The 23,205-nt window shown below is 53.5% G+C and overlaps 2 protein-coding genes across 6 annotated transcripts in view; both read left to right on the top strand.

Moving 5' to 3' along the window:
* Positions 1-1,127: 1,127 nt before the first annotated feature.
* Positions 1,128-2,137, top strand: LOC133103571 (ubiquinol-cytochrome c reductase complex assembly factor 4). The gene is made up of 2 exons (XM_061209010.1): positions 1,128-1,228; positions 1,305-2,137. The coding sequence occupies exons 1-2, from the start codon at positions 1,197-1,199 to the stop codon at positions 1,678-1,680; spliced, it is 408 nt and encodes a 135-aa protein (XP_061064993.1). The 5' UTR covers positions 1,128-1,196; the 3' UTR covers positions 1,681-2,137.
* A 3,052-nt stretch (positions 2,138-5,189) lies between these two features.
* UNKL (unk like zinc finger) overlaps positions 5,190-23,205 on the top strand; it is a 45,010-nt gene continuing 26,994 nt past the window's right edge. For 4 of the 5 annotated variants that reach the window (XM_061209494.1, XM_061209496.1, XM_061209493.1 and 1 more), the window contains exons 1-6: positions 5,190-5,271; positions 6,556-6,765; positions 17,352-17,528; positions 17,876-18,009; positions 20,810-20,945; positions 22,411-22,528. In XM_061209494.1, the coding sequence (XP_061065477.1) occupies positions 5,195-5,271; positions 6,556-6,765; positions 17,352-17,528; positions 17,876-18,009; positions 20,810-20,945; positions 22,411-22,528 (852 nt within the window). In that variant the 5' untranslated portion in view covers positions 5,190-5,194. The remainder of the gene's footprint in view (positions 5,272-6,555; positions 6,766-17,351; positions 17,529-17,875; positions 18,010-20,809; positions 20,946-22,410; positions 22,529-23,205) is intronic. The other variant, XM_061209497.1, reaches the window with a different exon arrangement.

Raw genomic sequence — 23,205 nt, 5'->3', positions numbered from 1 at the left:
CACTGACCTTCAACACACCCTTAAAGGAGTTCAGGGCAGAGATCAGGAATGAGGCCCTTTGTGTTCTGGCAAAAACTGGCAGAAAAACTCTCACGTTGTGCTTTTTTTTTTTTTTTTCCAGTCGTCACAGTTCACAAGGTGGCCTCCTAACCTGATTTTGTCACCGTCAAACCCCCCCCCCCAGCACACCCCCACATCTCCACAGAGTCTGTGATGATGCCTGGGTGCTCCTATGTGGTCTCCAGACAGGACGGCTCAGCAGAGCCAGGGCTAGTTTGCCTTGAAGGCAGAAGGCTCCAGCAGCTTCCCTATGAAGTCAACTGGGGAACCGGGTAGACAGGAAGTCCCAGGACAGCCCGAGGGTGACCCTCCCGGCCTGACTCCTGAAGGTGGATGGGAAGGTTCCCCCCCGAGCAGGCTGCAGCCTCCATCCACAAAGATGATGGCGTGCTAGGCTCTGCACTGGTGGTTCCGCTGGCCTGGAGAGACTTGTCCGAGTGCCTGCTGGCTTCCCGGTGACAGCCGTGGGCGTGCCCTGCTGCGGTGGGTGAGGGATGGCGGCCCTGCAGCTGAGCAGTGCGCAGAAATGCCTGTCCCGCAGGGTGGGTGGTGTAGACGCGGCTATTCGTGCGCAGCACAGAGCAACACAACGCGCCAGGGCTGGGTGAGGGTCCGCGGCCATGGGGCGGGGGACACTAGTCGAGGGGACAAGATGACTCCGTGGCTGAAAATCCAATGAAAAGAGCAAAGCGGCGTCGCGAGGCCGCGGGGAGGAGGCGTTCAGGGGCTGCGCCTGCCCGGCGGGAGGGGTGTGGAGTGTGGGCCTAGGGCGCCGATCTCAGGCGAGCCCGGCCGACGGTGAGACCCGCGCTGAGGCGAGCTCGTCGGAGGACGACGCCAGCATCCCGTCCCCGCCGGCCGGCCTCAAGGCCGGCGCGGAAGCCTAGGAACCTGCCCGCTAGTTCCTCTTTGGGCCGGCAGCGAACTACATTTCCCGGCATGCCCGCGCTGCCGGCCGGGGGCGGGCCTGCGACGGAAGAGGCCGCCGGAGGACGTGAGTCATTTCCGTTGCGCGAGTGGGTCCACGTTCTGTAGTCGTGAGCGGAGGCCAGGAACAGCGCGCGGCTTCCGGCTTCGCGCGACGGAAGTGACGCGATGCTGGGCGCGGCGGCGCCGAGTGCGGAGCCGGGGTTGCGATGAACTGCGTGCTGTGTGCGCCGGCTGCTGGGTGAGCTCCGCGCGGTCTCGGCGGGACCTAGGGTGAGAGCGGCGGGCGGGCGCGCTCACTGTTCTCTCTCTTCCAGGGCCCTCCGGGTGCTGAGGCTCGTGCGCTGGCCTTTCCGAAGCCTGCATCCTCCGCCCGGTGGCCGGGCTCGTGCCCAGCCCGCGGCCGAGGGTGAGGAAGAGGATGACCCTAACCGCCCCCTTCAGTTTTCCTCCAGCAAAGCCATCCCGTTCCGCTGGACAGTGAAGCACTCCCTGGGAAGGGAGCAGCAGCGGCCCTGGTGGAGGGTGCTGCCCTTCAGCCTGTGCCTCATGGTTCTGGTTATCTGGTGCTTCTTTAGGCAGGAGACCAGCGCGGACCGGTGGTTGAGACGGATGTTGGAAGAAGAGGTACCGGAGCCCAGCGCTCGTTCTGAAGAGCCTGGAACTCCGGTGGCCCATGGGGCGAGAACTTAATGGGGTGCCAGCAGCGAGGGAACAGATCTCAGTCTTTAGGCTTTGACGTCGCGTTTGACCGTTTCTGTCCTGGTTACGCGCGTCCCGACTGAAGGACGTGGATGGCGCGCCTGGCAAAGCTGACTCGTTGAAGGCAAAGCAGAATGTCAGCAAATCGGCACCGGCTCTTTGCCTGATACTTGTTGCCATCGAATACGTCCAAAAGACTTTTCAGGTCCATAGAAAGGGTTTTGGTTGCAGCGTGTGCTGTTGGATTTGTGATGTCTTTGTACAACATTATCACGTTTCCAAAGGGATGCTGGTGACACTTGTAATCCAGTGTGATCCACTTTGCAGGTCATTTGCTTTCTGAGACAGAATAACTGGCAGAAGAGTTAAACGTTTTGTTTTACAATGTACCGTGATGTGTATAAATTGATGTTAGTTTAACAGACTAACAATAAATATTAATTTGGTAATGTGGAATTAAGCCAATGTTGTTGTTGTTGTTTTTTTTTTTTTTGCATTTCATTTAAAAAAGGGAGCCTTCTAGTCTTTTCAGTTCCTTTGTTTGTTTGTTTGTTTTTTCCAGAATAGGAACTGAGGAAAGAAACCTAAATGTAAATTGTGGAACGCTTTCTCATCTCTCTTCCAGTTTTTAATTTTAGCAAGGCAACAACTTACTGAGTGGAATAACATTGATAAATATTTTTATGGACAACTTAGAGGCAATATTTTGGGTATGTAAATGATATGTTTTCAAGTACTGCTTAGTAGGAAACTTTCTTAATTCTGGATTAAATACAAGATGCATAAAAGGGAAGATTTTATTTACTTAAGGTTCTAGTGGAACGTTTTATCTTGGCATATCTTTGGTGCCAAAGTTAACTGGAAATTTCTCTCACTAGGATGGTTGAAGACCACTGACTGTATGGCAGTGTACTGGCTTCTCACAAGGCCTTGGCCAAGGTCTGGCCCGCCTTGGTAAATTATGCTTGTCAGGGAAGTGGTGCTAAGACAAGTATATTCATTTTTTTTAAAGACGAAGAGACCAAGATTCAGAAGGATTCACCTAATCATGGCTCAGGCTACATCGTTAGTTCCACTGGGAGCAAAGAACTAAGATGTCCTTTCTCTGACCTGGTGTGGTTGTGACCTACTTGGTTGTGAACCATTTTATTTGAGCAACAGTCATTCAAACCTGAACCCTGACTTTACTCTCACTAGCTCCTGCAGGAAAAAAAGTCAGAACTAACGAGAAGAAATTTTGTTTTAATTAAAAATAACTTTTACATGACCAAAGCAATATGATTTATCTGGAAAAATTAAACAGTGTAATAAACAAAAGGTAGAGAATCAGAAACAGTAATAATCCCACCACCTAGAGGTAACTGCTGTGAGTACTGTTGGGCAGAAGATGGAGAAAACTGTATTTTAAAAAATCCAAGGAAAAGAGGTTACCTAAGTCGATGGCCTCATATCTTCCGAGCTGCTGAGGGTATTTTAACGTCTGGGTACTACCCCAGCCTTTTAAGGACATTCTTCAAAAGCATGAAAAATGACAATCTTTACAGCCTGTCACAGTTCTCTTTGCTCTCTTCAAGGAGGTGCCTCTTGGGTAGGCATCTTTTCTCCCACCTCTACAGCAAAGATCCCCAAATTTCTTTATCTTGAGCCCCCAACTTCCTTTTTTAAGCTCGAGGTGGCTCTCTATACTTCTCTACTGGACTTTACAGGTTCCTCAAGCTCCTTAGGTCCAAAACAGAGTTCAGCTCTCCACAAACCTGTTTCTTTGCTCTGTATCCCTCCCAGCTCGGGACTTTGGAAATATCCTGAACTTCTTTCTCATTCCCTGCATCCTGGCAGTCTTCAAGATCTGTTTAGTCCTCCTCCAAAGAATTCATGGGCCTTGTTTCATTCTTCTGCTTGATTTTCTTCAAAAATATCATGTTGATTTTTTGCTATTTTAATTTCCAGGTTTAAATGTAATGTTTGTAGAGGTAGTAATTCCTTTAGACAATGTGAACATATAAAGAAGGTAGTCATTCATCCCACCAGCGAGTGATGGCTTATTTTACTGTATTACTTGTGTTTAAAAAAAACCCAAAAACTTACATGCTTGGGAACAAATGTATGGAACTGCAGTATCTTGCTTTGTTTTGTCACTTAAGTAGGAGCATTTTTCTTGTCATTAACAATTCTCAGGAAGCATTGTCATTCTCTGTGAGGTGCTCTTTAAGTTTTTGCCAAATAACTTTGATAATTATCTTTGTACATCTTTGTCTGAATCTCATTCTTTTTTAGGTTGGAGTTTCTAGAAATGGAACAGATTATTTTCCATAAAGGTCAGTACCCATTCGTCCTCCCAGCCACACTTCCTTTAAGGGCTTTTCTTGCTGCAGGTCACCAGCATTGTGGGTTGCTGTTCAGAACAACAAAAAGTCTGCCTGCTCCATGGGTTCTTCCTTGTTTTAATTTGCATTAAAACAAATTACTAGCGAGGTTGAAAATTTTAAATAACTTCTCAGGAATTCTCTGGCGGTCCAGTGGTTAGGACTCTGAGATCTCAAACCGCGCGGCCCGGCCAAAAAAAAAAGTTTCATGCTATATATTTACAAAACAATGTACTTTGGGCCTGGGTTCTCCCTCCCGAAATGCACACCCTGCTTCCTCCTCCAGGGCCAGATGAGCTGGGGCCCTGAGTGGTAGGGCTTACCGGGGGTGGCCCACCCTCTGTGCATCCCCGCCCACCCTGTTGGTGAAGAGGGCGTGTGTGTGTGTGTGTGTGTCTGTCTGTCTGTCTCTCCCTTGACCTCGAGCCTTTGGATTCTTTTTTAAAAATCAGCTCTATTGATACGTAGTTCACATATTATTCAATTCACCCATTTAAAGTATACAATTGATTTTTTAGTGTATTCGCAGGGGCAACCATTACCACGATGTAATTTTAGGGCATGTGTGTAAAAGAAACCCGCTACCCATGAGCAGTCAGGCCTCCTTTCCCCCTCTCTCCCCCACACCAAGCCCTAAGCAACTGGAGCCACTCTTTGCGGTCTCAGCACCCAACCCGGGGGTCATAGAACGAATGAAGACGAGTGTGAGCAGCCTGGGCGCGCTGTCTCTACTTGGGACCTGTCGGCTCCGTCTCGGAGCCTGGAGCTGCTCAGGGCGCTGTCAGGGCGTTCAGAGCGCGTGGGGCAGCCGTGGTGGGTTGAAGGCGGCAGCGGGAACGGGACCAAGCAAGTGCAAGATGGGCTGTGAACGTGGACGCCGGTGGGGCACGGTGGGTGGAGGTGTCCGGCCGAGGCGGCGGGCTCGGGGCATGGCGTGGTCTGGGGTGCGCGCGGGTCCCCGCTGGGCGCCTGGTGCTGGGAAGTTCACTGGGCCTCCGGTACTGCGCCGGGCGCCGGATGGGGGCGTGGCGGGGGCGTGGCCGTCCCGGCGGGGGGCGCGGGTGGGCTCCACGAGGGGGGAGATCCGGAGGGGCGGGGGCGGGCCCGCGCAGCGCATGCGCGCTGCATTGTTTTGACTGAAAATGCCGTCGGTTTCGAAAGCGGCGGCGGCGGCGTTGAGCGGGTCCCCCCCGCAGACCGAGAAGCCGACCCACTACAGGTCAGTGCCCGGGCCGGCCGCGGCGGGGGCTGGGGCGGGGCAGGGGGCGGCCCCGCGCGCCCCCGGCCCGCGCCCCCGCGCCCCTGGGCCTGGGAGCTGCCTCCGGGTGCGGCCTGGGGCCCCGCACCGCCCCTCTCCCCGTTCCCCCCGCCCCCTGCCTCTCCCTTGCAGCCCCCTGGCCAGCCGGCCCCCCAGCCTCCGCGCCGCGCCTGGACTCTGGGCTGGTGGACCACCATCCTACTCGGCTACCGCCGCCTGAGCTCAGGAGGCGGCGCCCAGGGTCTGGGGTGGCACCTGGGCTTGGGGGCTGGAGGACGAGGTCGGGGGTCCACGCGCCTGGGTTGGGGATCGGGGAACAGCGCCTGGGGTCGTGGGTCGGGGGCCGCCGAGAATGCGCCTGTAGTCGGGGATTGGGGACCGCGCCTGGGCTCGGGCGGAGGGCGGCCATCTGGACTCCGGCTGCCTCCTCCTGGGGTCAGGGATGGTACCGGGTCTTGGGGACCCGGGCACTCCTGGAGTCGCGGTATCGCACCTGAAATTGGGGGTCGCGTCTGTGATTTGCATGAGGAGGCTGTGCATGGGGTCTGAGGGATCGCGCCTGAGGTCCGGGAACTCGCCCGGGCTCCGGGTGGGGGAGGCCGTCAGGGATCGTCTGGAGTCGGAGTGGGTGTCACGCCTGAGATCGGAGATGGGGGGGGTGCTGCGCCTGGGGCCAGGAGTCCGCGTCTGGATTCTGCGGGGTCGCGCCTGGGGTCGGGGACCGTGTCAGGGATTGGCAAACCATTCCTGGGACCCGAGGAACGCGACTGGGCTTGCGGGGGCGGGGGGGGGAGGGTGTCTGAACTCGGAGTGAGAGGTTGCACCTGAGGTTGGGGATCACACCTGGGGTCTGGGATGGACAGCGGCGCCTGGGGTCGGGGGTCGCACCTGGGGTCGGGGATGGGGGGTTTCGCCTGGGTTAGGGGATTGTGCCTGCGATTGGAGATGGGCTGCGCCTGGGGTCCGGGGTCGCACCTGGAATCTGGGACCGTGCCTGGGATAGAGGATGGGGGTTTGCACCTGGGGTCGAAGGTCGCATCTGGGGTCGGGGTTGTGGGATCGTGCCTGGGGTCTGAGAAACGCGCCTGGGCCGGGGGAGGCGGGAAGGGGGTCGGCAGAGTGGGGAATCGCGCCTGGGGTCGGGGCCCTCGGGCGCACGGGATCTGACCCCTGCCCACGAGTCCTCGGGCCGCCCGCCGGCGGCGGTGGCAACGGAAGCGACCCCAACGCTGTTTGTCTTTTTAGGTATCTAAAGGAGTTTAGGACAGAGCAGTGCTCCCTGTTTGTGCAGCACAAGTGCACCCAGCACAGGCCATTTACCTGTTTCCATTGGCATTTCCTAAATCAGCGTCGGCGCAGACCGCTCCGCAGGCGCGACGGCACTTTTAACTACAGCCCGGACGTGTACTGCTCCAAGTACGACGAGGCCAGCGGCTTGTGCCCCGACGGCGACGAGTGAGTGTGCGCGGCCGCGCGGGGCAGCGTGGCCCCCACACCTGGGTGGGTGGCGGACCAGGGCTTTCCAGCACCTGGAACCTGCAGGGCCCAGACTTCACTCTGAAGTTTTCCCTTGACGGCTGGTCTTGGTGGGGACATTTCCCTATTTCTCGGCCAGTGCGGGAAGAACCGCATCTGGCTGGGGGATATCCCTGTACGGAACAAACCGATTTTGCTGCACTTCCCACTTTTGACTGCCACCCAGTTCTGTAAATTCCCTGCATTAGAACCAACCCTTATGAGGTAAACCTTTTGAGTTTAGGACTATTTTGTAGTTGTCAGTTGCTTTTTGGTCAGAGAGCTTGTTAGAAGGTTTGCTCACATTGTGCAAATGTTTCTGGAATGGTTCCTTTCTTGCTGTTTATATGTTTATTTTTAAAAAAATTGATAAGAAAGTTATTTGTGTAGGACTTTTAAAGTTTAGGAAATCAAGGTTTTGTTTTGGTTGCCTTTTTTTTTTCCACAAGTTTCCTAATGGTGTTATGAACAGATGTCTTCATTTTGAAATATGTAGAATAGGAAAACACGGAAAGTACAAGTCAGATTGTACATTCATATAACTGGCAGAGATTGGTAGAGGGAGGTCTTGCTTTTTTCCTGTGGGCCGTTTGAGGAGAAGAACCTGTCCATTCCCACCTGGAGGTGAGGTGGTGGCGCTGTGCCCCAGGGCCTCTTGGAAAGAGCAGCTTGTTCAGCTTCTGTTGGATCCTGGTCTGATCTGGGGGAGGCGCTGTAGGCTTCATCCCCTGACCCTCTGAAGGGAGGTGGTTCTCCAGGTATGGTCCCTTTTAAAGACAACTTTCACGCTGCTGCACAGGGAGACCCATGTGAATATGTTCTTCATTTTCAAAAATGCTTAGGTCAGGGAGTAAACTTTTGACCTATGGTGATCATCTTAAAAGCTTTATATATTTCCTGAAAAGTTTTTAATTGAACAGCAGATAGTTAAATAGGGTTGTTGTTAAGGCAGCCTGGAGCCTGTGGAAATAATGTAGCCAGCTCCACTTTGGTTAAGATGGTATTATACTTTTGTGAAGTTTTAAAAGTGCATTATTTAAATGCATCTTGAGCTACTGTTTCCTGCAAATGAGTCTGCAGAAGAGAGATATTTTTGTCTAGCTAAGGCTTGGCCTCCGGTCCCTCATTTCCCTTGGCCACGTCAGTCACCTCTCTGGATCTTAAGTCCTGAGTTGCCCCCAGGGGCCACTGCTGAGACCCTGGTGCAGGGATCCAGTCACCTAGCATGTCTGACCCCATTCCAGAGTCCAGGATGGGGGACTATTTGGACTATTTGGCAGTATTCACTGGTGAAGCTTTTTTTTTTTTTTTGGCTGCACCGCATTGCATGTGGGATCTTAGTTCCCCCATGAGGGATCGAATCTGCACCCACTGCAGTAGAAGCATAGATTCTTAACCACTGGGCTGCCAGGGAAGTCCCCTCACTGGTGATGCTTTTAATGCATGAAAAGAAAGCATATATATTTTTTTAATTAATTAATTAATTTTATTTTTGGCTGCTTTCGGTCTTCGTTGCTGCGTGAGGGCTTTCTTTAGTTGCAGAGAGCGGGGGCTACTCTTTGTTGTGGTGCGTGGGCTTCTCATTGTGGTGGCTTCTCTTGTTGTGGAGCATGGGCTCTAGACGCGTGGGCTTCAGTAGTTGTGGCACGCAGTCTCAGTAGTTGTGGCTCGTGGGCTCTAGAGCGCAGGCTCAGTAGTTGTGGTGCACGGGCTTAGTTGCTCCCCAGCATATGGGATCTTCCCAGACCAGGGCTCGAACCCGTGTCCTTTGCATTGGCAGGCATATTCTTAACCACTGTGCCAGAAAGAAAGCATATTTTAACAGCTGTTTTGGGTTCCGGAGTCTGAATGTCCTGGTATGGATTTGGCCACATTGCTGGACATCCAGGGTGGGGTCCAGTTCCTATGGAATGAAGAGTGCTGCAGTGGACACCTACCTGTGGATGGTCATTTTAAGCTGGACTCAAATATTAATTAAATATTACAATTATTTATTGCAAAAACATTAACATGGGGAATTCCCTGGCGGTCCAGTGGTTAGGACTCCCAGCTTTCACTGCTGAGGGCCCAGGTTCAATCCCTGGTGGGGGAAATAAGATCCCACAAGCCGCATGGTGCAGCCAAAAAAAAAAAAAAAAAAAAAAATTAACATATAGCCCAAATAGCATGCAAGTTAGCAGGTTATCATTGAGAAGAAGAATGGGACTAAGATGGTTGTTTGATACTGTTTTGGGTGCATCCTGTGTACATGTACACATATTATGAAAGTACACGTGTCTTATTAAAGATTTTGTTTGTGACTTTAAGTGAGCACATGAGATGACTTGCTTCAGCCCCATAGGAAGTGTTTGACAGGCCAGACATCTCCCCTGAGAATCTCTCCTTAGTAATTACCACTCATTCCACGGGAGATAGACTTTCCCAGAGTTTGTCCTGTTGAATTACATATTCTAGCTCATGCAGGGTTGCCATGGAATCTGTAAATAGATACTACTTTTCAGAGCGAGGAAAGGGCTTTCCTTTTATTTCAGTTCATTGGTTCTTGAAATGTCTATTTTGGGCATATGTACTACCAACCTGTTATTGTAAATCATGAATATGTATCAGAGACCAAAGACCCTTCAGCCAATATCACGTGACATAAGCATCCAAGTTCTTGGAGCTTGATGGGGGCGCTGTGGGGCTGAGCCGTGGGCAGGAGGGTGGGATCCCCAAGAGGCAACCCCTGATGTCAACTCCTGTCCTAGGCAGGTGGTCATTCTCCCCCCTTGCTGTCACCTCTCCTCCTGGGGCCCCCTCCCCTTCTGTCACCCCCTTTCATTTGCAGGCACTCTCCTCCCTCGCTGTCACACCCCCGCTGTCACCCCTTTTCATTGGCGGGTAGTCCGTCAGCCTTCCCCTCTCGCTGTCACCCTCCTCCCAGTGACCCCTCCCCATCTGTCATCTCCACCCCCTGTGAGTACTCCATCTGTCATCTCTGGGTAGCCCCCTCATCTCCTCCTCCCCATGGGCACCCCCTCTGTTACCCCTTTTCCTCCGTGGGCAGTCACCCTCCCCCTCTCTCTGTCACCCCTCCTTCCGTGGCCCCTCCCCGTCCGCCACATCCCCCCACCACCCCCACCCCCGCTGTCACCCTCCGCCGGCGGGCACCCTGTGGCCGGGAAGGCCCCTCAGGGCTAGCGCCCCAGGTCCTCCCTTTCGCGGCGTCCTTTGTTCTGGCGGGCACGCCCCTTCCCCGGCGCGGGCCTCGATTGGCCGTCTAGGTCACGTGAGCCCCGCCCCGCCCCCGTGGGAACTGGCCTCCCCGCGGCGCGGCTGGACCGCCTGGGTCTGCAGCTCGCTGTGCGCCCTCTGTAGTCGGCCAAGAGCGAGTCGGCCGAGCGGGCGCTGCCTCCGAGCTTGAGGGCGAGGGCGAGGGCGGGGGCGGGGGCGGGGGCGGGGGCGGGCCCAGGCCCACCCCACAGGGCCCACCCCACAGGGTCGCTGTTCCCACCCGTGCGGATCCGTCGCAGGTATTTCTCAGGCTGGGATTTTGAACAAAGCGACGCTCGCTTGCCGGAGCGAAGCTTGGCCGGAGGTTTGTCGCGGTCCAGTCACATCCTGAAAGCTGCTCTGAGAGAGGCAGTGGGTGTGGACGGCCCCAGCCCCCCAGCTAGTCCTGTTCGCTGCGCAGGACCGTAGACAGTCAGGGCGGGTCTTCCCACCTGGAACCTAGGTGTGCTTCCCCTCCCAGGAGACCATGTGTCCGTTTTGTGCTTGTAAATGCATGTCAGGTGCGTTTACAGAGGTAGGTTCTGACGCATAAAAAGCAAAGGCCCTTCCAGGGGTCTGAGGGGCCCCTCCAGGGGAACATTTTCATTGGCAGACAATACAAGCAGTCCCCAACTATACGGAGTACAAAGTGACCATCCTCTTTGCTGATAACCCTCCTTCTGCCACAAGCAGGCAGTCCCTGGAGGCGGCCCTCCAGACCCCACATTTTATAGGTTTTCTTGGTTTTAATAAGAAGTGAGCCTGCCCCATTACTGTGCTATAACTTTCCAGATTGGCTCTAGAGATCTGCCTTGTTGTTGGTAGGGCTCCCTACCATGTTTTCACCTGGCAGGCCCGGCACTTCTCCCCACAGCTCCCTCCCTCCTCACTGCACGTTGCCTGGGACCTCCCACCCGTGAATCTGGGCACTGCGGGAGCTTGCTGATGTACAGAAACTTTTCTACATGCCCAAGTCTTGGTGTGCCTGCTGTGTCATACTTGTCCTTAGTCTGACTTGTCTGTTGAGAGACGCTCCTGCAATGTTTAATTTTAAAAAGTCAGGTGTCCTAGGACCTAAGGCTTAGGTGAAAGTCCGTTCACTTCAGGATGGTTATAAACTGTTGCTGTTTAAACTGACCATATAAGTGAACTCTGCTTGGGCATTTGGGGTGAGGTGAAAGCCAAGGGTAGGCCACGTTAGAACATAATATTTAGGAGTCAGGGAGCTACTTAACAGTCTAGAGGAAGACACAGGCTTTACAAATCAGCCAACCTAAGGAAAGAAATTACAATTAGGTGACTGAGTTGGACCTGTCAGAGACCAGTAGGTAGAAGAAGCAGAAGAACGTGAGAGTGATTGTAGCATTTCAGGCCCTCCTGCTTTGATTGAAGGGCCAGGGATGAGGAGGTGACTGGGAGGGAGCGCCTGGCACAGGGAGCTCTGTTGCTCCTTGGAGGCGAGTGGGGAGACGGCCTCGGCAGAGACAGGTTTCTCGGAGAGGGTGGCAGCTTTTTGGGCATAGAGGAGGGCGGTGGACTTGTTGCCGAGCTGATGGTCCATGTTAGGGATTAATGAGGGGTCGCTGGCCTGGCTCGAGAGTCCAGGGCAGCCCTTGGAAGCCAGAGGCTGGGGGTGCCGGGCTGAATGGATGGGTGTGTGGTCCACATGGGGTTAACTGGCAACCCCCCCACCCCTAGTGTCAGAGAAGAGGGGGACACTCAAGCTTCTCCCCACAAGCCCCACCTTTTCGCCATCCCCAGTTGTCTGTGGCACACAGGTCTTCCTTTTCCCATTTTTCTGCTGCCACTCACTTTCCATATCTGCTGCTCGGTTCTGGTCCAGTTCACACCTCAGTTATTTCTGTGCTGTATTCTGGTCCCCACCTATGCCTGAACTCCCTGAGGACTAGGAGAGAATCATGTTGTACTTGAGTGTCCGTCTCAGCCCAGTGGTTCTCCCAGTGCGGCCCCCAGATCAGCAGCAGCAGCATCACCTGGGAACTTGCCGGCAGTTTCTACCCAAGGTTCCCGCCGAGATCAGATGGTCTGGGGTTAGCAGACCATCCAGGTGGTTGTGATGCACTCCAGCCTGGCTTGCTGACCAATGTTGATGTATAGTGGAACTGAGTTTGTGGGTCCACCTTTGTTTTGGGTGAGTTGCGGGAAGGAAGGGGATGATTTCTGGCTCTCCTGGAGACACAGGCAGCAGCCTCGAGCCCCTGCCGTGTTCCTCCTTACCCCTCCCTCCTAGTTTCAGTGGTTCCAGAGCATCATGGCAGACCTGTGTCTGGCATGTACTGGTGCATCACACCATCCATGGAGCCTTGTTTTAATTACACTGATTGGGTCACTAATTGTCATGGATGGTTTTGAGAACCACGGGTGCCACCCTGAATTTGACAGGCTGTGGAACCGAACCACATTACAGGTGCTGCAGGGCTGTCAGTGGACCCCGGGATGGATGAGTGAACTCCTGTGGCGAGGAAGCATCTGCACGCGGTATTGGGCTGACCCCTGGGGTTCCCCCCAGCCTCTTCCCCGCTTCAGTGAGGGTCTACATTCTGCCATTGTGTTTTCTCTAAGGTTTTCCCTTTTGCCTCTTAGATGTTCTTAGGTGAAGCCATTTTCTTTTCCTTAAATGTCCTCCAATATTTTAATCTTAGCTTATGCTTTGAAGTCATGTAATAATCAGAGGTGACATGCCCCTAATGAAATAATAGTGCCTGTTTGGTGCTCAGTGCTGGCGAGAGGGGGAACCTTGGCCGGGCTCTGGTTGCCGCAATGATGGTACTGGCAAGGAAACGAAATGATGCTTAGAGCTGACCTGAGGGACCATTAGGGAACGTGGGGAAATGGAGGTGTCGCCCACCACATTCACTCCCCGGAGCTGTGGGGGTGCATGCAGCCTTTGCCACACCCTGCAGTTAGCGCATCGGCGATGCCTGTGGTCCGTGTGGTCCTGCTTCAGCACGGCTATGCGGACTGGGTTCCGTAGATAAACCAACAGGCAGTGCCTTGGCTCTGATGTGCTGGTCCCCCTCTCCCCAGACTCTGGAATTCTTTTGCTTTAACTTATAGTAGATTGTGAGTGTTTCTGAAGATTGGAACTGTTTTTGCAAAATGGACATTTTCCTATTAAAGTCATTTTATTTTATTTTTTATTGTAGTAAAACATACATAACATTAAATTTATCATCTTAGCTTTTTTAACTGTACAGTTTAGTGGAGTTAAGTTTATTTGCAGTGTTGTGCAGCCATCACCACCATCCACCTCCAGAACTTTTCCATCTTCAAACTGAAACTCTGTCCCCATGAAACAATAGCTCCTCCTTCCATAATTTTTGATACAAGCAGACGTATCTGTATTCTTGTTCCCCTCCCCCACCTTCCGATGTAAACCATAGGGTGCTACACTCCCTTTTCTTTTAAAATAAATTTATTTATTTATTTATTTAATTTTATTTTTGGCTGTGTTGGGTCTTTGTTGCTGTGCGCAGGCTTTCTCTAGTTGAGGCGAGCGAAGACTACTCTTCGTTGTGGTGCGCGGGCTTCTTATTGCGGTGGCTTCTCTTGTTGCGGAGCACAGGCTCTAGGCGCATGGGCTTCAGTAGTTGTGGCTCGTGGGGTCTAGAGCGCAGGCTCAGTAGTTGTGGCGCACGGGCTTAGTTGCTCCACAGCATGTGGGATCTTCCCGGACCAGGGCTCAAACCCATGTCCCTTGCATTGGCAGGCGGATTCTTAACCACTGTGACACCAGGGAAGTCCTGCACTCCGTCTTCTTAGTGCTTTTCCCTCACGGTACCACCTGGCGCCCCCTCCAAAGCCGTCCACACAGACTGCCCGTTCCTCCAAGCTGTGCTGAGCTGCCTTGAAGTTTATCCCACAACTCGGTTGTCTCCAGCCCTTGGTGATTACGAACAAAACATCTTTTTATCTCTGTGTGCCAGTCTGTCTTTGGGGATTGCTGGGACGGAGGGTAATGGCACCTGTCCTCTTGGTGCCTGTCACTTGGCATTCTTGCCAGCAGCAGTGTTGCTTTACCATAGCCCTGCTCCTGGGGTTTTGCCCGGGAACATGTGGGCCTCCAGGTGCATTTCTCTCATCAGAAGCAAGATGAGTGCCTCTCAGTGGTCCAGACCCTTTGCATTTTCTCTTTTGTAAGTTCCTTGTTTATTTCTCTAGCCCATTGTTCTGTGAGTTCCTGGCCTCTCTATTTCTACACCTTCTTTGTTAGTGATATTAGTCTATATATTAATGTGAAAAGTGGGAGGGGTTCCTTGTTCTAGAGCAGGTTCCTCGGTGTGGCAGAGACTGTTCCATGACAGCCTCACCTCTCTGGGGACCCAGAGACTGAGTTACACACCAGTGCTTGTGAGGAGATGCACAGGAGCTCTTGGAGGAGCTTAAAACGTAAGATGTAACTCTGTAGTGAGGGATTTTAATCAAGGCTGCATCAAAACCTAATATAGTAAAAATCCTAAGTCACTCACACGTGACTTTCACTCACACGTCCTGAAAATGTTCCTTGGAACTTATCTTTGAGAACACGAAGGAGACAGCTCCTATTTGGGCACAGAGAGCACTGTCTGCACAGGCAGTGTTTCCTTTTTCTTGTCTGTATGTAATACAGTCATAATTCTTTAAGTTTTTTCTTTTCTCTTTTCACAAGGTGGGGACCAGCTTGTCTCGTGAACTGCTTTCTCCATCTTCCGCTTTTCCTTTTTCTCACGGATCTTTGGTGATTGGCAACGACAGCTGGGATTGCCCCAGAAGTGTTTGTGCAGAGTTAACTGGAGGAATTGCCTCATTTTCAGTTCCCGCCACTCACAAGAGAGTGTGGTCATCCCCCACACCTCGTGCCCATGTGAGGGGCCCGAGGGGCTGGCTGTGTTCTGTCCTCTTGAACTGGGTGCTGTCACTCAGGTGTCGGTTTGTGAAATGCCACAGGCCATCCAGGTATGACCTGTGACACGCTTCCCTGTAAGTGTGGTGTATTTCAACACATAGAGACCATCTCTCTCTCTCTCTTCTCTGTCTCCAATGGGCTTTGTTTAAAGTTATGATAACATCCATAAAGTTTGCCATTTTAACCATCTTTTAAATTAATTAATTAATTTATTTATTTTTGGCTGCGTTGCGTCTTCGTCGCTGCGTGCGGGCGTTCACTAGTTCTGGCGAGCGGGGGCTTCTCACTGCGGTGACTTCTCTTGTTGCGGAGCATGGGCTCTAGGCATGCAGGCTTCAGTAGTTGTGGCACATGGGCTCAGTAGTTGTGGCTCACGGGCTCTAGAGCGCAGGCTCAGTAGTTGTGGTGCACTTAACCATTTTTAAATGTGCGATTCAGTGGCATTAATTACATTCACAGTGTTGTACAACCATGACTGCCATCTATTTCCAGATTCTTCCTCCCAGACAGAAATTCTGTCCCATTACACAGTCACTCCCCCTCTGCCTCCCCCAGCCCCTGGCACCCACCCTCTACTTTCCTTTTTTTTTTTTTCTTTATTCTATTTATTATACTCACATATTTAATACATATTTATTGACTTAATAAAAATGAGAAAATGCTTAGTATAATTTTTTTCAAACAACTTCTTTGAAACAGTAATATATTATTCTCTGTTTCATCAGCATGCTATAAAAAGATTTAGGTAGTACATGATATATATTTTTTTTCTCTTTCTTTTTTTCTTTCTTTTTTTTTTTAACATCTTTATTAGAGTATAATTGCTTTACAATGGTGTGTCAGTTTCTGCTTTATAACAAAGTGAATCAGTTATACATATACGTATGTCCCCATATCTCTTCCCTCTTGCATCTCCCTCCCTCCCACCCTCCCTATCCTACCCCCACCCTCTACTTTCTATTGCTATGAATTTGACTGCTTTAGGGACCTCATGGGAATGGACCCACACAGTATTTGTCCTTTTGTGTCTGGCTTCTTTCACTTAACAGAATGTTTTCAAGGTTCATCCCTGCTGTAGCCTGTATCAGTGCTCATTCCACTGTCTGGATGGACCATGTTTTGTTCATCCATCCATCAGTTGGTGGACACTCGGGTTATTTCCAGCTTTAAGCTCTTGTGACTCGTGCTGCTGTAATTGTGGGGGCACATGTATCTTCGAGACCCCAGCTCTTCCGGGAGTGCATCTGGATCTTCTGGGCCCACAGCATTTGTCTTTTGCTTGGTTGGCTCCAGGGGACCCGGGAACTTGCCGGGGCATGGCGTCCTCTCTGTCCCGCTCTTATGGCCTGCACACCCGGGGTGTTCCATAAGGTCTGGGGTGAGCTGTCCGAACTCTGAGCCTCTGTTTCTTCATCTTACCAGACGGGGGTTTAGACTGGTTGGTCCCTAAGTCATTTTTTCTTTTACTTTTGGTCTTGTCCATCCATCTGTGCTCTGCATGGGGAGCACCCCACCCCCACAGGTGCTCCCAGCACCCAGGTCCACAGCCTGCCAGGCAGCGAGGTGGGAGTGGACCTTTCCCAAGCCCCACACAGTGCTCCCCAGCCATCTCTGGGGGTGATGGCCTTGTTTTTAGATCTGGGGACTTGCAGCTATGGCTCTGCCTCGGCCTTGGGCCACTCCGGGGCTGCTCAGAGTCCTTTGTGTGTCCCCTCCCATTCTTCTGTGTCTCTGGCTCTTGTCTGGAGGGACTGACCTTGAGGTGGGCTCAGTTCCCTGCCCCATGTCTGCTGGAACCGTCCATGCCACCTCTGCCACTGCCACCTCCCTGCAGCGGGAGCCCTCACCCTAACCCTAACCCTTGCTGCTCAGGGAGCCGCGTGTGGCTCTCCCTGGGAGTGCGTGGCTCCGGGCCTTTGTGTGGCCTGTGGGATGCTGCCGCATCCGTGCCTCCCCCCAGCTGCTTCTCCCCAGCCTGTCTCCCCCCAGCGTCCTCCTCCAGCCCTTCCAGGCTCCTCCACCTCCCTCGAGGGGTCCCTGAAAGCACCTGGACGGGGGACGGGAGAGGCTGCCAGCCCCTTACTTGATGGGGGAACTTTGTTTTCCACTTTATTCAAAAGATTATGAAGGGTGATTTTCGGGTAACTTGGGTGTTGTATTTTTCTCCCATGTGTAATTGAGGGATTTGTGGGGGTCTGAGTGCCGTGGGGGAGGGTCTGGAGCAGGGACGGGTGCTCTGTCCAGTGCTGTTCATCCTCCGACTAGAGCAGGTGTTTGGGAAAAGGAGACAAGAACCAGCTGCCGGGAGCAGGTTGACACCGTGGTGGCCCCAGGGCCCAGACGGTGCGTGTCGTCTTCTGCTTCCCAGATGTCCGTACCTGCACCGGACGACCGGGGACACGGAGCGCAAGTATCACCTGCGCTACTACAAGACGGGCACGTGCATCCATGAGACGGATGCCCGGGGCCACTGCGTGAAGAACGGACTGCACTGCGCCTTCGCGCACGGCCCCCTGGACCTGCGGCCGCCCGTGTGTGACATCAGGTGAGTGGCCGTCCTGCCGGGAGCCGCTCTCCTCCCTGTGTTTCGGGCATTGCCTGCCTCAAGCAGCTCTTTCTGGGCCTTGATTTTACTCCTAACGAGAAAGTGACCCTTCTCCTCCCTCCTGACCCAGACCCGGGGGAGCTTGTGGCGTCTCGCACGCTCGGCTCTGAGGCTCTTGGGATTTGGGCCAAGACTGTCATCCTGGGACGGGGGCCCCAAGGCCGTGGGCTGCACGTCCTGAACCCTCACGTAGGCGGCTTCATAAGATGACAGAAGCCGGTGGCTGTCTCGCCGTCGGAGGCTTCGGACAGGCTGCAGCACCGTGACCACGTGCCGTTTGGTTGCAGGGAGCTGCAGGCCCAGGAAGCCCTGCAGAACGGCCAGCTCAGTGCTGGGGATGGCGTCCCTGATCTGCAACCTGGGGTCTTGGCCAGCCAAGCCCTGATGGAGAAGATCCTGGGCGAGGACCCCCGGTGGCAAGGTAACCCCGCAGCCGCTGCTGGGGCGGGGGTCTCGGCCCTGTCTGTAAAGTGCCCGCATGGTGGACCTCGTCGCCCCCTTTACAGGTCAGGAGGGGAGACCGAGGCTCCATTCGAGCACATCACCCTCAGCCCCTCCAGCAGCCCGTCTGGTCCCCAGGCTGCTCTGGGGGAGGGGCCTGCACGGCTGGCGCAGCTCCTGCCAGGTGTCTCGTCCCAGAGCCAGCCTGGTCCCCAGCAGCCTCCACAGATGATGGCTATGGGCAGTGAGGTTTGTTTAATTGTAAAATACCCATAATGTAAATTTGCCATTTTAACCATCCGAAAGTCACAGGTCCGTGGCATTTGGTGCACCACAGTGTTGTGCAACCATCAACTCTGTCTGGTTCCAGAACATTTCCATCACCTCGGACAGAAACCCGTGCCCATCAGTGGTCTCCCCTCCCCAGCCCTGGCACCCACTAGCCTGGCTATGTCTCCGTGGAGCTGCCTGTTTGGATGTTTCCCGAGGGTGGTGTGGTTTTAACAGAACCCCCCTCGGTAATGCCGTGTCTCTTTGGACCGGCTTCGCTCTCACGCGCGTAAATGCTTCAAGGCCGCGCTTACTTAAGCGGTGAATTCCCTACAAGGGTCTTTCCCCCGCCCGCTGAATCCTATGCCACCCTGGGCCCAGGGACGAATTAACAAAAGTGGCTGCACAGGCCTTCCTGATGCCCGGGCCTCAGGCCTGGCCCAGCAGGAGCGCTGAGGAGCCTGGCCTTCCATCGCGCCTGCGGTGTGGGGGGCCTGGACCCACAGCATATATGGGGGTCCCAGCGTCGCCATGTCCCTCTGGGGAGAGGCTTGCACAGAGGGAGGGCTGCGCCCACAGCTCCCTGCCTCGGGGCTTGTCCTTCTCGTGTCGCAGCCCCTCGGTCTCCCTGGTCCTGGACCACAGGCTCCACCTGTGAGCTCTGGCTGGTGGTGCAGGTGGGGGTACAGGTCCTCTCTTGTCACTGTCAGGCGGGCTGAGCTTGAGGAAGGAAAGTGGGAGGAGGTGCTGGGTCGGGTCTGGCCTGATAACTAACCCTCAGCACCCGTGGTTTGGATTTTTAATTAGTAGATTTTATTTTTTAGGGAAGTTTTCGGTTAACAGAAAAATTGCACATCGTGAATGTCTTGTGTTGATGAGGTAACATTTGTTACAATTGACAACCAATATTGATACATGATTATTAACTAACGGCACAGTTTACCCCTGCATTGTGCATTCTCCGGGTTTGGGCAAATGTATAAAGACACGGATCCTCCATTATGATGTCATGCAGGTAGTGTCACTGCTCTAAGATCCTCTGTGCTCCACTGCTGGTGACCACTGATCTTTCGCCCCATTGTTTTGTCATACAGTTGGGATCACACAGTGTGTAGCCTTTGCACTTAGTGCTGTGCATTCAGGGTTCCCTGTGTCTCTTTGGGGCTTGGTAGCGCCTTTCTTCTTTTTTTTTCTCATATTATGTTAGCACCTTTCTTCTTATTGCTGAATAATTCTCCACGTCTGGGTGGACCGTTCATCCGTCACCCACTAAAGGGCGTTCCGGAGCCCCTGTGACTCATGGGCACTGCCACGCCTCTCACTTCTTTGTGGTTCATGCCACTCAGCGCAGGACCTCGTGTCTGTTGGAGGTCCTCTGTCAATGCTTGTGAACAAGTGTCTTACAATTTTTATTTTCTTAAAATCGTCTTTTCTGTTTAAACTCCTTTTGTCCTCTCTGTGCCCTGCTGTGTGGTTCACTTCCCTTGTCATTTTATCAGTTATTTGGAACTGAGTTTGGTGTGTGGGGGGGTGGTGCCATTAAATGTGGGTGTGGAAGCATGTCCTGAGCGTGGCGCTGCGGCTCCCGGGGTTGGCCGGGCAACACACCCTCCCTCCGCCACCCTCTTCCCCTCCATGCCTTGAGGGTCAGCCCTGCTGGGCAAGTGTAATTAAAAACAATGGCGTTTGTTAAAAAAAAAAAAAAAAAAAATGGGGAGGGTCAATTATTAACCAACCCAAGAATGGGTATGATTTTCAAGAATCTCCTTTCATCCGTTACTGCTTTTAAATGACCCCTGGTGGTTTTTTGGTTTATTTTTGCTTTGAGATAAAATTCAGGTAACATGAAATTAACTACTTAAAAAATAGACTTTATTTTTTTAGAGCAGTTTTAGGTTCCACATTGTGGAAAGTTCAGGGAGTCCTCACATATCTGGTACCTCCATACACACGGCAGCCCCCCTGCAGTGGGATGTTTGTCACAGCTGAGAGCCTGCATTGACATGTCAGCATCACCCAGCACCCATCATTTACCTTGGGGTTAAAATGAGCCATTTTATTTATTTTTATTTATTTATTTTTAAAATTTGTATGGTACTTTATTGGGTGTAAAATGAGCCATTTTAAAGTGTATTTCGGGGGTTTTTAGTATGTTCACAGTGTTGTGCACCCATCATTTTTATCTGGTTCTAAAACTCTATCTAGTCTCCCCAAAGAAGCCCCGGCCCCTGATACCCACTAATCTACTTCCTGTCTATGGATTTGCCTGTTCTGGATGTTTCCTATAAGTAGAATCATACAACATGTGCCTTCTGTGTCTGCTTCTCTCACTGAGCATTGTGCGTTCAGATCGTTAAAATCTCATCCACGTCGTAGCGCGTCAGTGCTTCACTCCACCACATGGATGGGCCACATGGCGTTTACCCATCATCTGCTGATGGACACCTTTTGGCTGTGTGGCTGCTGTGAGCACACGTGTGCACGTTTCCGTGTGGACCCCTGTTTTTCAGATACCAACTTCGTGCTAGGCAGCTACAAGACAGAGCAGTGCCCCAAGCCGCCGCGCCTGTGCCGCCAGGGCTACGCATGCCCGCACTTCCACAACAGCAGGGACCGGCGGCGGGACCCCCGGAGGTTCCAGTACAGGTGAGCCTGGGCCACGGGCGCCGCAGGGCCCTGGCCGACTTCTCTGGTGTGGGCCCAGCCCGGCGGTCCCCTCTGTTCACACTCACGTCGGCTCGAGGCTCTAGTTTAGGCAGCCACCCCTCTGCTCCCTTCAGTTTCCCCGGAGGCCCCGGTGTCCAGCCAGCTGGCAGGTGCGGTCAGGGCGTGGCTACTCCATTTCCCCCCCTCCCCCGGCCTCCCTCCTGTGACCTGTGTGCCCCGGCCTCCCTCCTGTGACCTGTGTGCCCCTGCCAGCAAGAGCGCCTGCTGGCAAGGAACCGGCCCTTGCGAGGCTGAGAATCCCGGTGCCCACAGCCTGACTTCACCCTCTCCGGAGGACTGATGTCCTTAGGGTGGTGGGTTTGGGCCTCACCTGCTGTCATGCACCTGGCAGTCCTGGTCTCTTCCTAGGCTGTCTCCTCCTCACTCCAGCTGCCCTCACCTTGGTGCCCAGCTTAGCCTCGGGTTTGCCAACTTGGTGGATGGACCCAGCACTTGGCGGGGTGGGGGACTGGGGACACGGAACCCCAGGGGTGCCTGGGCACCTTGGCCCTCACCTCGCTCCTCCCTTGGGTCCCGAGCTCTGTGTAGAGCTTGTTCTTGGAGCAAAGAGCCTCTCTCTAGTAATTTGATGCCACCTCACCTGCCTGAGAGCCCTCACTTTCAGATGGAGAAAGTTGTTTTTATGACAGTCACTGTTCTGAGTAGTTTGAGTTGAGGGACAGAGAACCTTTGGCTTTTAGTCACCCGATGTCATCTTGAGAAGATGAAGTGAATTTACTGCGTATCAAAGGGATAGAAAATCGTAAAAAATAAAAGTTTTATTTACCACAGATGATAATTTTTCAAATAAATCCAATACAATAAAGCTGCCAGGAAGTACCTGAAGAATAGAGGGTATTGGTTAGGGTTTTCATATTGTAGGACCAAAGTCTCAGGTTCAATTTTGAAACAGTCTCACGGGGAGACAGAGTGTGGTCCCCTGGTCGGCTGGGCGGGGGCTGGGCCTGGTCTCCTCCTGCTGCAGGAGGCCTGGCTGCGTCTCCGAGGTGCTTGTCACAGTGGCATCGGTGGCTCTGACTCAGAATCACTTCACATTTTGTGGAAAATGAAAACGGGCTCCCGAATGCCTTCTGGGTTCCACCAGGCACCTGCACTGCTTTTTTTTGGCCGCGCTCTGCGGCATGTGGGATCTTAGTTCCCTGACCAGGGATCGAACCCACTCCCCCTGCAGTGGAAGCGCAGAGTCCTAACCACTGGACGGCCAGGGAAATCCCTGCCCTGCTTTTTTTTTTGCCTGTCCTGGTGAGGAAAGGGCCAGTGCTTCCAGGGCTGGCACCCGTGTCCCCTGGTGGTGCACGTGTGCTCAGCACTGTGCGGACAGCCTGACGCCCCAGGGCACGTGGGGAGGACATCCATCCTCCGCTGACTCCTCCTTGTCCCCCAGGTCCACCCCCTGCCCCAGCGTGAAGCACGGTGACGAGTGGGGCGAGCCCTCCAGGTGCGAGAGCGGGGACAGCTGTCAGTACTGCCACTCGCGCACAGAGCAGCAGTTCCACCCCGAGGTACGGGAGCACCCCCGGTCCAGGGACGGGCTCAAAGGACTCGCAGGGCTCAGCACCTATGGTTCTTTACACGGAAAGAATGCGATTAAAATCAGCAAAGGATCAAGGCCACAGGGGCGGGTCCTGGGGAGACCAGGCACGCACTGTGGACAGTGTGTCCTTCTCCTAGCCACCATGTGTGGCCGTATTTGTGGCCATACTCACAGTGCTGCCAGCTGGGAAGTCACCCAAGCCTTGGCATCTAGGGTTTTTACTGGGGGTCGGTCAGCAGACGTGGCTGACCTCAGTCTCTGGCCCCTGCAGAGGCTGAGCCAATGCTGGGTGGCCCAGGCCCACCTTAAGTCACTATGTGGCATGGCCCAGGGCCCCAGGTAAACAGAGACCCAACCAGGCAGGACATTCCAGGGGCTCAGACGTCACCTCCCTGAGCTGAGCCCATCAAAGCCAGTCCTTCCTTTGGGGCATGCAGGTGTGGACAGGGAAGCCATGGAGTTAACCCTTTGCTGCACACTCGGATTTGTATTAAAAACGAACAAGCACACAAGGCCCCTGAGCCAATGGGAGAGCATCAGAGCGCCGGGACCAGGAGGGTCAGGGCCAGGCTGGGAGCAGGCTCTGCGGTGAAGGAGCGCCCAGCTGTGCCCACTGGGGCACCTGGGCTCCAGGGAGGGGTGGGC

This window comes from Eubalaena glacialis, chromosome 13 (genome assembly GCF_028564815.1).
Source record: "Eubalaena glacialis isolate mEubGla1 chromosome 13, mEubGla1.1.hap2.+ XY, whole genome shotgun sequence".
In the NCBI taxonomy this organism is placed as follows: domain Eukaryota; kingdom Metazoa; phylum Chordata; class Mammalia; order Artiodactyla; family Balaenidae; genus Eubalaena; species Eubalaena glacialis.
The sequence above is the reverse complement of the archived record's forward strand: the minus strand, read 5'-3'. Positions and strand labels throughout refer to the sequence as shown.